The sequence below is a fragment of the Triturus cristatus genome, chromosome 9 (assembly GCF_964204655.1).
Source record: "Triturus cristatus chromosome 9, aTriCri1.1, whole genome shotgun sequence".
Lineage (NCBI taxonomy): Eukaryota > Metazoa > Chordata > Amphibia > Caudata > Salamandridae > Triturus > Triturus cristatus.
The window spans coordinates 879,172,404-879,186,225 of NC_140592.1; the positions used below are offsets into that span (position 1 = coordinate 879,172,404).

At 42.1% G+C, this 13,822-nt stretch overlaps 1 protein-coding gene across 24 annotated transcripts in view; it reads right to left on the reverse strand.

Moving 5' to 3' along the window:
- The window catches only part of EVL (Enah/Vasp-like), a 546,687-nt gene that overhangs the window by 43,615 nt on the left and 489,250 nt on the right, over positions 1-13,822 (reverse strand). For all 24 annotated transcript variants that reach the window (XM_085626391.1, XM_085626388.1, XM_085626384.1 and 21 more), the window contains one exon: positions 11,981-12,041. In XM_085626391.1, the coding sequence (XP_085482517.1) occupies positions 11,981-12,041 (61 nt within the window). The remainder of the gene's footprint in view (positions 1-11,980; positions 12,042-13,822) is intronic.

Genomic DNA, 13,822 nt, shown 5'->3' on the forward strand with positions numbered 1-13,822 from the left:
AGCAACAAACCATGCGGATCCCCAGCTCGAGCCTGAAGCCTGGCTCTGCTTTAGGTTCTGTTGGAACCTCAAGCCCATACAAGCCAAGCTTTCTTTTGGCTTCTCCCTCTACCCAGGCTGGGGCCCTACCTCCCTCCCTCAGCCCATGTGGCGCGTTATGGCAGTGCTGCCGCCTATGAAACTGGGTAATCTGGTTTGAGTCTTGGCGTTGACACAGCATCCTATGATTCCGGGCAAATCACTTCATATGTCCATGCCTGTAAGCCATGAATGTGGCCTTCTATAATGTAACTAGTGCGCATAAAAAGCTCAGTAATTTTGAATCTGGGTCGAGTTCACACTATATAAAAACAAAAAAAAGGCACAAAGAGGTAAAAAAAACATAAGGATAGGTAGCCATTTCCTGGCTGATTTGTAAAAAGTGAAACCAGAAAACATGGATAAACCACAGCTTCACTTCTTAATTTGTGTGATCTAGGCCAATATTTTAGTTAACCAAAACTCTTTTTTCCCCTCCATTGTCATGTATGAAACCACTTTCAAATATGTGATTTCAGAATACCAGTTGTACCAAAACCTTTTGTGCTTGATTTAATAGACTATAATGTTGCACTATTATAATCTGGGTCAAAAACAGGGATTTACATAGCAAACGTTTTCAGGGCTCAACTCGTGCACCGACTCTAAATTCCGAACCAGACCATTGGCACAGCTATGACTCGGCCATCCCTGCAAATTGATAGGCTCGCCCACCTCTACAGCTCAATGCCTGCATTGTTATACAAGGAGTGGCACTGCCTGCAACTGGATTGAAGCATATTGGTCATCTTTCTTTACAAAGCTATGGAAACCCATCATGTACTCACCAGTGTGTGCAGAGCTTTCTCCTGTGCGGCTCTGCAGAGGCTGCTGCTGCTGTCACACTTTGAAGTGTTGAACTGTTTCCATACTGCCTTTTGCAGGCCTCAACATCAACAGGGGTGACTATATTCAGCTGTACAGCAGCTCTTGTTTCCAGGTTTGTTAAAAGCATTGAAGGTGATAGCCTATTTAAGTGGGAGGGATCGCAGGAATGTTTTTGCTTTGCCGGACTGATACCCTCCTTACAGCTATATAGCAAAGCCTGCATTCCCAGGGGCAGAAATAAATATGAACAACTACTATCTGAAAATCACTCATTTCTTCCAGCACCCCTCCGCTCATCCCATTATCGGAAAAAAAAAAAAAATACCGAACCGCTATGAAACAGCCAACGTTTCAGTTGGGAGAAGGAGAATAAAGGGATATGAGTGTAGGTGGGAGAAGAAACAGGATGTGGGTAGGTGGGGAGAAAGTTTTTTTAAAAAGTGTTTTGACGCGGGCAGAGATGATCACGTCAATGCTTTGTAATTTTTTTTATTTAAATAAATATTACCTGAACCACAAAGCAAGCAGTAGATGGGCACTAATTAAACTTAATCTGTGCTTGGTCCATGCACCACCGAAACAAAGGAAGTGACACATGGCAAGCGCTGTCCAATTAGAATGCAGCAAATTAGAGCGACAACCATGCATACAAATGGTAAGCAATGGGTGGTTTGCAAGCTCATTTTACAAAAAAAGAAAGTTTCGCAAGCGAGACCACATGCTGACACAGACTCTACCTAAAAAGTCAGTACCTGGAGTTCTGTAGTTTGTATTAATTCTGAGAATACTCATTGTGTTGAGGATTGTGGCTAACATTTTGTTGTCTTTGAATGAGCGATTCAACTCGAATGTACTTTTTATGGAATAGGAAAACTTTAACTTATTTACATGGTATTTTCCACTTGTTTATTCTATATGTAATAAATAGTGTAGGATTGTATACATTTGACAGGAATGGAGAACACAGAGTGATTAGTGCACTTGAGGAAACATTCATTATCAAAAGTCAAAATCTATTCTACTGGTTCTGAAAAGTAATTCAGTTAAGTTCAGAAAAACATTATTTCGGTCTGTGCGACCATAAAAAGTATACTAACAATAGACACTACATTACAGTTTGAAATAGTTAAAAAAAATAGCCTGTCCTTTCTGCAAAAATGCAGTTACATCACCTTGGTATTTCACATGGAAGAGAGAGATCAACACTGACACATAACTAAGTCCATTAAGCTCGTTAAAATACATGTGCAAGGTGAGTACAAAACAAGAGGCAATAACTTAAAAAAGTAAGCACCAGGTAAGACCCTTCAATAGAGGAAATAAGGATACAGTTATTTTAGGCAACATTAAAAATTCATAGGATAGTCATATAGTGGTGGTTCATTATAGTTGTGTTGTAGCCAAAATAGGAACAAGTAATTTACACAGTTAAAACAATAAAACTTGATTGATTTTAAGGTTAAAAGCAATAATAACAATTTAAAAATGAATTAAGAAACCCTAAAAAATCAGGGACAATGTTCTGATTGTTATTGTGCTGGCATATGTACAAAGGTCCAGCGCCTACGCCACATTGAGGTCAAGAATCGAGATACAGCAAAAACAATGGGCTTGCAGGTGTCATACTTTAAAACTCGAAATGCCTCTCTACAAACCCTAAATTCCTACCCAGTGGGACAAGCTAGTGCTTCATTGCTAGTTTGTAGGCAGGGCAAAAAAGGATGACATGAAGCTCCGACTCTTCCTCCCAATTACAGGCTGGACACTCTCGCAGGAACGTGTTTGACCATTTGCAGGAAAAAACACGGAGCGGCAAGGTGCTCATTCTGAACTGGACATATAATTTTCTTGCCAGGAATGGATAAATGTTATCTAAAAAAGGTTTAAATAAATACTCGTCTTTCAGGGATAAAAATGTAACCATCAAGTATCCTGTGGACGGACTGCCTTGCACCTCTGCTAGCTTACTCATTAGGAAGGCTTTTACCACTTCTGAACGTGAGATTGCAAAACACGCTTCCTCTGGATTACCCCACAGGCTTGGTTTTCCCCAGCCTACTACATTGTTTTTATATATGAATGAACCAAGGGATTTTTGCGGCTCCTGGAAAACTCAATATCTGTTTTAATTCCGCTCTATAAACTGCCACTTCCGGGGTCACCCATAGACTGCGCCAAAAGTAATTGCTTCTGACACTGAATTTGATTATATTAGTAGTAAGGATTGCGTTACAACATTTTAGTTAGTATTAGCAAACAATAAAAACCCGGATGTGCAAACATATTGTGACCTAAATTACAACTACCACAATATTGTGCAGATAAGTATAGACTTGTAAGGTTAGATTTATTATTCCTAACTCCACATCAATGTACCTTGACAATACATGTATATACTGTTATGGTACATACACCATCTATAAATAGTCTTACCCCAGTTTTGAGTACTGGGTTAAACAGGTTTATAGTTCTGTTTATTTCATTGGGTAGGTAGGTAACAGAGACCAATTGTAATCTTGCTGATTGTAAAATAGATCTCAGGGGCACAAAGCTAATTGATATACATTTATCAATATATACCACCCAAATTCATTGCAAGAGGATTTTTGCTGAACTTCGTTCAGAATTACATGGGATGGTAGAGTGAAAATTTGATCATGGGCTGAGACCTAAATTTAGCTTGGTGACCCAACACTGGACAGATCTGAGTAGGCCAATAGGTATACCGAAGCATTCTCAAAGAGACTTAAAGACAGGGTGGTTGTGCAGTGCCTGGAAAATAGCCATTTAGGGAGTCAAAGATTATTCATTCTTCTCAGCAGTCCTTAGTAAATTAGCCTATTTTATTACACAGTGTCCTAGATGAACTGGAGGACGTTAGAATGGTGGGGTGCACCACACCAGATCATTCCTCCATTGATCTGGATCGGAAAGGTAGGAAGCTGTCAAAAATCTCACCCACATGGAAGATACACATAGGCCTTATTAAAAAAACTGATAAATCGGGAAGAAATTAGGGATACCATTTCTAACTACCTAGTGGGGAATGTCTCCACTAATACACACTACATAACCACTGGGACACCTTTAATGTAACAGTGGGAGGGGTAGCAATAGCGAATCAACACAAAATGCCCAGGGTTGGCAGGCTGACAGAGCACAAACTGCAAGGGCAACATGTTGACCAAGAGCAGAAACACAATCAAAATCAGTTTATGAAGGTGCGCAATATCTGAATTGCCTCCGAGCCCATCTACATGTCCCTACTTCACCTAAAGCAATATTTCTGTCAGAAAGGAAATAAAGCAGATAAACTCATTCCATTGAGACTGCTGGCTCAGCAAACCTAAGACAACATAGCAAGAGTCATAACCGCAAAAGGGAAACTCACCACAGACGAAGCAGACAACAGGCTAGTGTTTGACCAATTCTACCAAAACCTTTATGGGGGAGACCATGGCGGAAATGGGGGACATTTACAAATTTGGAAGTGTGATGGTACAATAGAGCAACCATGGGTGCAGTAGTTGGATAAGCCTTTAGAAAATGAAGAGATGTTGCAGGCCGTAAAATCTCTAAACCTCATAAGACCCCTGGTCGAGATGGCATCCCTCAGGGACAATACATACCAACCACTGCATTCTCTGGAACAATTATTTAACAACTTTACGGAACATGTGGGTGTCACCCTAATAATGAGCTGTGCAGAAATTGCCCTCATACCAAAGGAAGGGAAAACCCCAGAGGAGTGCACATCCTACTACCAGATTGCAGTCTTAAATTCTGATGTTAGAATCTTTACCAAAATGCTCACTAATAGATTAGATAAGGTGATTCCCTCAGATGGTCAGAGCAGACCAGGTGGGCTTCATAGAGGGCTGTTAGGGCCATGACAGAATACACAGAGTGGGACTCTCGATTGAAAGGGTTAAATTGAAGGGTATTTTAACTCTTCTAGTGCTACTTGACACTGCAAATGCGTTCGACAGAGTGAGTTGGGAATTTCTGAAATATGTCTTGACAAAGATCAGAATAGGGCCCAGAATGAAAGGATGTGTAGTGGCCAATTATCATACTTATCACTCAAATTTTGGAGGATTGGACCTAAAAACCCTGTTTTCTAAAGCCATCCAGGGGAGTGCAGGCACCCAGTTCAGTGGATCATTTAGTCGTATTTTTTGAAAGCCACGCCTGGAAGGGCCGGTAGTGAAGGGTAACAACTCATTATCCCTTGAAGAAGGTATTATCTCTGTTGACAGAGGACTATGCTCCATTATGCAGATGCGTCACCATGGGCACCAGCAATATTCCTACCCAACACGGTGTAAAACAGTTTGATCGTTGATGTTGTCCTTATGATGGGAGACATCAATGCCCGATGTAAAGAAGCTATGTCCAAAATTAAATAACAAATCTATAAAAACACATCTCTACCTTCCCTTAACACAACCTAACCTCCCCCCTTCATAAAACACAAAATAAAACATTTTCTCCTGAAACCCAACTCCTGTTATTTACTCTGTCTCTGAACAGTGACAAAACCTTGAAGCATGGCTGAGCAGGCTCCATAACTTGGTGTCAGTGCACTTGTCCAATACTGGTGTGATGCTCCGTCGGCACCATAATAATGTAAAGTAGGATTAAAAGGCAGATTTCTCCCTTTATTGGTTGTTCCTGGTTTCCGACGGGTGGTCTAGAAGGCCTGCTTTCAGGGTTTGTTTAGGGCCCACTGTTTCTGATTTCTGAAAGTGTAAGGGAGTGCCCATTGCCCCATCGACGTGTTTGAATTCTCTACATTGCAGAAGGAAAAGGTGGCCTGAGCCAGTAAGTATCAGCCTAGAAGGGGCCATTTTGTAAATTGTGAAATGCTTTAGCCTATTGTGCCTGGAGTTTCTCAGATTGCTTCACAGTTTGAGAGGAGGCAGCTCCTACGACCACAGCTGCAATTTGTTTAATAGAGTGGTATACTTAAGCCAGTGTATGGTAGTAATGCTGGCGTTGTTGGGGAAATGCAGGCACCAAATCGAGATTTAGTTCACATCCCCAAATGCGTATGAATTTCTGTGTGAAGCATGTATTCCTGTTGAATGTATGACGTTACAACGCATACATTTACAATGCATGCCTTTACACCGCAGTTTTTACATCGCAACATCCTTTACAATGCATTCTTTTACACCGCATGCCATTACATCGCATTTTCAGAAACTACCTTTACAACGCATTCCATTACTACATCACATTATACCTTTACAACGCATACCATTACAATGCATACCATTATATCGCATTTAAGGTAAGTGTTGGATAGTACATGGGTAATAATTACTATTCTAACTCCAGTGAGTGCACAAGTAGGGTAAGTGTTGGATAGTCTAGGGGTGAACATTACTATTCTAACTCCAGTGAGTGCAACAGTAGGGTAAGTGTTGAATAGTGTAAGGGTACTATGCGTTGTAATGGTATGCATTGTAATGACTTGCGGTGTAATGCCTGCGTTGTAGTGACATGCATTGTAATGACATGAGTTGTAGTGACATGCGATGTAATGGCTGCGTTGTAATGACATGCGATGTAAAGGATGTTGCGATGTAATGACTGCTATGTAAAGGCAGTGCGATGTAATGACTACGTTGTAAAGGTTGTTTTCCATTCCTGTTACTATGTATAGGGCACCAATACACCTATGTGCTAGGGGTGACATATCTAAATATCTACAATCAAATACAAGCAGACCGGGAAACTGACGGACTATGATGCACATGGGATGACTCAGGAACATACTGAGAAACAAGTTTGATAATCTAGGAATAATACTAAGCACTTTTTTCACAAGAGAGGGCATTCCCCAGAGCCATTCAAAACTTTGGGAGTTATTTACTAATGTTGCTTGTGTGTGCTCCTCCAGTTGGATAGATTTACTTTAAAAACGCTATTGGCACAGTGCAAAACGGTGTAGTGTCTTATGAACACCGTGCAGCCCTTAGCAAATCTAGGCCCATGTCTAAGGTGGAATTGGCAAACACGAGTCAAATTAAGATGACAGCTGCATTACCAACGTGTTCAACCTTACCGTGAACCACACTACTTATTGGAAACAATCGAAAATCCCTAAGAGGGACTTCTGAAGAAGATAGAACATAAGAGGTGGTTTACCCTGAACAAGATGATGTGTTAGATAGACCCCTAAAATAAATAGAACCCCTACATATACTCTTTTATCAGAAATAGAAAATGCTCAGAAAATTCAGGATAGCCACTGCACAGTGTGCAAAGACCATGCCCTACACCCAACCTGCCTGCAGGCTGTGCTCACTGCGAGCTGGTTACAAATCCCAGTCTATGGCTAGGCCCTCTGTCCAACCTGTCCTTAGGTAGCATACGCCTGGTGTGCATGCCCTTGGCATTGTGTAGCAGGACCTGGCATATAACCAGGCCCTCGTCCAAACATCTGTGGCGGTGTGCAGCTGGAGGTCTTATCATATTTTAGCAAATATTGTTTTCCATTTTTTGACTGTAAAAACTGTGATTTTAAAGTAAATGGTGACTTTCTACAAATTGGTACCTTTATTTGCTATTTACTCAATGGCAGCCACATAAACACAATTTTCTAGAGAAAGTTTATCATGAAATTTCTAAAGTGACAAAGAAAAAATAAATCCCCCTTCATCAGTAAATCGCATGTAAGATATTCCAATGTGACTAACAGAATTCGTGCATTTTAAAATGGCAATTTTAAATGGCAGACACGTACAAAAGTGTGTGTAAAGCTCACCGGACACCTTTTCTAAATGCTTATATCTCAAAAACTATAGAAGGGATTTAAGGTAAACTAACAAAAGCATGTTTTCTTTGTAAAGTTGTATTTTCACACCAAGTTAGGTGTAATTCGTTTAGTGTTTTTTGCTGTAGGTGTAAGCAAAATTTCCTATGAGTTGTAAAATGGGAAATAGACATTTTCAACCCCTAAATCTTTTTGCAGAACCACACAATAATTAACATGTCAACTCAATAGCTGACTACACAATTCAATTGCCAAATTTGGTGTAAATTGGTGTACGAGGTAAAAGGTTACAGGCAAATCAAAATCTACCACTGGAAAAAGGCTATTAGTATATATATATATATATGGTGTATTTACACACACACACACACACACACAGCTCGGCGTGGATGTCACTGTGCAAATTCTATGCTCAAAGTCTTTGCCTTAGAAATGGCAAAAGACTTTGTCCTTTTCTAGCTCGGCATGGATGGCACTGTGCTAATCCTATGCTTAAAAACTTTGCTAGAAAAACAGATATTTGAAGCGAGCAGATTCAGAGTGTCGCTTAGTGGCTCTGGTGTTTTAGGGTGCTCTATACAGGAGCTGGTCTCTTCCTAAACTTGGTAACTACCTTGAGTTCGCTGCTTCTTTTTTTCATAATTAATGCAGCACTCTAAATCTGAAAGAGAATTGTTTTGCCTTATACTGGGTGCTCCCTTGTGTCTGGACAAAGATAAACCTCTCTAAAGAACTATAATAACCGCGAAACACCTGTCAGGGGTTGCTTTTATTCTTTCCAGGATGGCTTGGATGATATTTTATCAATACAAAGCTGTAATACTTTGCCTGGAGTGGTAAAAGGCTTTTGTCATTTTACAGCTCAGCAGGGATGGCACTGTGCTAATCCTAAGCTTAAAGGCTTTGCTGTAGAAATGGCAAAAGACTTTGTCCCTTTCTAGCTCAGCTTTGCTAGAAAAACAGACATTTTAGGGGAGCAGATTCAGTGTCACTGGTGTTGTAAGGTGCTCTATAAAGGAGCTGCTCTCCACCTAAACATGGGCACTACCCAGAGTTCTCTGCTTCTTTTTTGTATATTCACTGAAAAAAACAAAGGTTACAGAGATGTCCTAGTTAGGTTCTAATTTAACTCGTACAAAACCAGTGAAATTCATCAGTTATAGTTACCTGAGCTAACTATAACTTAAGCCCCCCGCAATGCACTGCTTATGGCCTCACATATTACAATACTCATGACATGGTGAGTGACATCACTGATGACATCATCCCATGAGTGTAAACTTTTCGTAACCATATTTGAGACTAAAAGATATATACTAAGCTACAGCATAAGTTGAATTACTATTCTTTCTGTACTAGTAATTAGCCATACTATTTCTAACATATCTCATCTGAGTGGCTGTGTGACTGTATCAGTGTGTGAGTGGATATCTGAGTGGCTGTATGTATGTGGGGTTATGTGAGTAGCTGTATGGGTGAGTGAGTGGCTATATTGGATAGTGAGTGGGTGTGTTAGTGGCTGTATGGGTGAGGTAGTGGCTGTCTGGGTGGCTGCATATGGGTGTGAGTGGCTGTATGGGTGACTGAGTAGCTGTTTGAGTCTGTGTATAGGTAAGTGAGTGGGTGTGAGTGGCTGCATTGGAGAATGAATGTGTGTGAGCAGCTGTAAGGGTGAGTGAGTGCATGTGTTTGTGTGGATGTGTGAATGGGTATGTAAGTGGTTCTGTGGATGTGTGAGTGATTGTATGTATGAGTGAGTGGCTGTATGGATGGGTGAGTGAGTGGCTGTGTACGTTTCTGTATGGGTGATTGTGTGGGTGTGAGAGAGGCTGTAAGGGTGTATGAGTGGGTGTATAAGTGTCTGTATGTTTACATGACTGGTTGCATGAGTAGCTGTAGTGGTAAGTGAGTGTGTGCATGAGTGGCTGTATGGGTGAGTTAGTAGGTGTCTGAGTGGCTGTAGGAGTGAGCGGATGTGTGAGTGGCTCTATGAATGAGGGATTGGTTGTGTGACTACTGGTATGGGTCTGTGAAGGGGTATGTGTGGGGTTGTGTGGGTGTATGAAAGGTTCTTTAGGGGTGTGAGTTGGCATCTGAGTGGTTCTGTGGATGATATCAACAGTGATGTCACTGACCATGCCATGAGTGAATTAATATGTGACATCATGAGCCGTGCATTGCTGGGGCGTAAGTTATAGTTAGCTCAGGTAACTATAACTGCTGAATTTCTCTGGTTTTGTACGAGTGAAATGTGAACCTAACTAGAATGTCTCTGTAACCTTTGTTTTTTTTCAGTGAATATATATCTTCAACCTTTGTTTTTCATTCTACTTTTTAAAAAATTCTATTTTCTAACTATAACGTCCTTGTAACCTTTGTTTTTTAAGTGAATTTCTAAGGTTTTTTAATTTTACTTCCTAAGTGTAACTTATAACTTTTGAGAGTGAGTGTGTGAGTGAATGCATGAGTGTCTCAGTGGGTGTGTGAGTGAGTGTCTCAATGGGCCTGTCAGGGGGCGTGAGTGTTTAGTGGGAGTGTGAGTGGATGCAAAGGTGTCTCACTGGATGTGTGTGAGTCTCTGAGTGGGTCTGTGAGTGGGTGCATGAGTGTCTCAGTGGGTCTATGGGTGAGTAAGTGGGTCTGTGAGCGGGTGTGTGGGTGGTCAGGCCACAGTTGAATGGGGAGGGGAGCCCCAGGGCTGATTTCAGCTCCGGGGACCCCATCCCTTGGGACCCAGCCATAATTAAATGAGGGGGCCACATGGTCCCCTCCCTGGGCTAATTTCTGCCTCGGATCCCCATACCCTGAGCTCCAGCCACAACAGAATGGGGGAGAGGGGGCATGTGCCACTCCTCCCTGGCCCAATTTCGGCCCCACGGCTCAGCCATTGAAATAATTAATTTAAAAGAGGGGAGGGGGCAGATTTGATCACACCGCATTTATTTAATATTTGCCCTTGGGAGGTGGCGGTCCCCAGGATGCTGGGGGTGCCTCACGGGCACTCCCACATTCATCAAAACCAGTGTCCCAGACAGGTGGCAGGCCCCGGGCTTTCACGCCGGAATCAACAGAACTCTCCTACACAAGCTCCAAACCATCCAGAACACCACAGCCAGACTCGTCCTCGGAACCCCACTACACAAACACACGACCCAACACCTACGAGACCTCCATTGGCTCCCCGTCGAGAAGAGTGGAACCTTCAAGCTACTCACCCACGCCAACAAATCCCTCCACAACATCAGACCCAAATACCTCAACGAGAGATTCTCCTTCCACGTACCCAAAAGGAACTTCCGCTCCGCCGACTTCGCCATGGCAGAGACCCCACACATTCACAGAACCAGAGCAGGCGGTAGAGCCTTCTCCTATGTCGCAGCCAAAGCCTGGAACGAGCTCCCAGTCAACATCAGACGCTCCCCCAATCTGCACACCTTCAGGAAGAACCTCAAGACCTGAAGACCTGGCTCTTTGACTGAACTTGAGCTGCACCCCCCTCCCCCCCTCCCAGTGCCAATAGCAAATACGAGTTTGAATATACTCAATTGCTGGTGAATAGAAGAGAACTCAGAAAACTAACATCACTAAATTTGGGATGAACATTTCATCGAATATATATTGCAAATTGTTTACAATGTATGTGAATATAAGAGCCCCAGTCACCTATGAGGTAGTGACAAACTGGTCAAAAGGAAACCATGTCTCTCCATCATGTGAATACCCCAAGGAAGCTATGTCCTGAGGCCCTTAACTCTACAAATATACATGGATGTCCTTGTATTTGGTCCTGTTTTTGATTGCCACCTCTGAGTTCTTTCTGTGTGACCAAATGTTTCAGGAAAAGACAGAGCAGTAGAGCTCTACAATCCGGAGATAAGATCAGGATGTGAAAATGTGACCTAAATCTTTAAATTTTATACACTGTATTCATACGATTATCAATTGTTTCACAGGTCCACTATACAAACCCCCTCACAGACCACTGGTTATATATTAGCACTGCAGTATATTTGGAGTCTCCATATCTAACCTATTTAGATCTTGTCTGGATTTGAACCATTGCTGAAAATAATTCTAACAGGAAAAGGTCAATGAGCTCCAAAAATCTAAGACTGGAGGATCAAAAAAAGGAAATGTTTTGTGGTAAAACGACATGCAGGTTGGAAGGGGGAATATTGACGTTTTGCTTGAGCAAAGCTCAATGAAACAAACTTTGGATGACACACCTGTATTACCAATCAATCTACTTTTAATTGTATTTGCACTTCAAGCACTATTTCGATTACTTACAATTTGGCTTTCCTCCTCCTTTTTGTCACCTGGCTTATCCGTTTGTGATGCTGCTTTCCTTCTACGTGTATAAGAAATAAAGAAGTTCAATATGCATGTCAAACCAAATCATTGCTATTTATTGTAATATATTTTCATTCCTTATGTTATCACAACACCACATCTTTTGGTAAAAGCCACGACTCCACATCACATGACTTTCATAAGGCACACAAAACATTGGCTACTATTTGCGCTTGTAATGGAACACAACGCTTGGAACCCAATTCACTAAGATTTCCTCTGGTGCAAATCAGATGTTTGTGATTTCCATCAGCCATCTTATTCACAAAAATTCTCACAAGGGAAATCTGGATATGCCAGGAGAACGTCAATGGCAGTTGTGAACAAAGCAACATTTTGTGAATTCTATTTGCACATCCGAACTTAGAGCCTGATTATGAGTTTGGCGGTCCTACAGCAGCAGTGGTCCTCCACCGTCCGCTGTAGGACCACCAAACCTGTGGTGCGACCGCCCACCAGATCAGGCGTTAAACCCTGGTCTGGAGGGCGGTGTTGCTGCGGTCTGCAAGGCTTATAGAAGATCCTATAATGCAGACTGCTGCAGTCAGAATGCTGACTGCACCTTCCTGCATGGTGTGGCATACATGCCACACAGTTCAGGAAGCGGGGGTGCAAATACAGGGGGGTAGTACATGTGTCCCCTGCATGCACCCCCTTGGCTCTCAGGCGGCAGGGGGCCTTATTAGGGCCCCCCTAGTTAGCTCACCACCACCCTTTTCATGGTGGGCTCACCGCTATGAGAAGGATGGTGGTGAGGCAACTCGTAATATGCTCGGTGATAACGCTGCAGCACCACCAGCATATTTCTGCCACTGATCACTGTGCGAACGCCACAGGATTCTGGATCCCTGGCAGTCGTAGCAGTCCAGTGGCGGTCCAACTGCCGCAATCATAACACAACGAGTGGTCGGGCAATGCGGCAGTGGTGGGACCACCACCATGGGCCGAACTGGTAATCAAGCCCTCATATCTTTCCTCATCATCAGATTTTATTTAGTGCAAATATCTTTGAAAAAAGTATACAATGGCAAGAGTGAAACTGAGCTGCTCGTCCTTTGCCTTAGCTGCAGAGAAAATCTTTGTCAATCAGGATACACTTTATACATGTATGAGGGTGGCTGCTACCCTTTTATTTAATACAGAGCATCCTTAGAAATGGGAAGGAAATCCAAAACAATTTAATGAAAACTGCTTTAGGGTAGTCCACCTAAATATAATCTCATAAATGAGTGATAACATCATTTGGAAAGTTAACAAAAAATAATAATTTGCTTTGCAAATGTGTACATTCCCCTCTGGACTCCAGAAACAGTGCCTAATTTCAGCCAGAATTCCCGGTGGGGCTACTGGCAATCATTTTTTCTCACCAGACATTGATCGAGAGCTAGAGAGAGCAAAACAAACAAGGGGGAAAGAAGAGAAAGCCTGAAAAACTGTCACCAAAGGGAAAAAGCAGGTTCCTGCAGGAGCAACACAAATTGGTAGGGAGTGTCTGGTAGTGGATTAAAGAGGCACGTGGCAGAGTCAAGCCTAGCAGCCTTGGTATTTGACATGTCAACATTTAGTGGCACCGCCTGTCAGCTTCTTATGGAGCTATGGGCATCGTCTTTTTTTTTTAATTCTTCAAATTAAGCACTGTTCAAAAATATATCAGGATATCAGTAACAATCAATGCACATACACAACAGAGGAGAAAGCAATGTTAAACGTAAACATTTGAATATTAGAACAGATTAATGGGTTAAGGTACCTTCTAACCTTGCTCGTCCATCCCTAAAA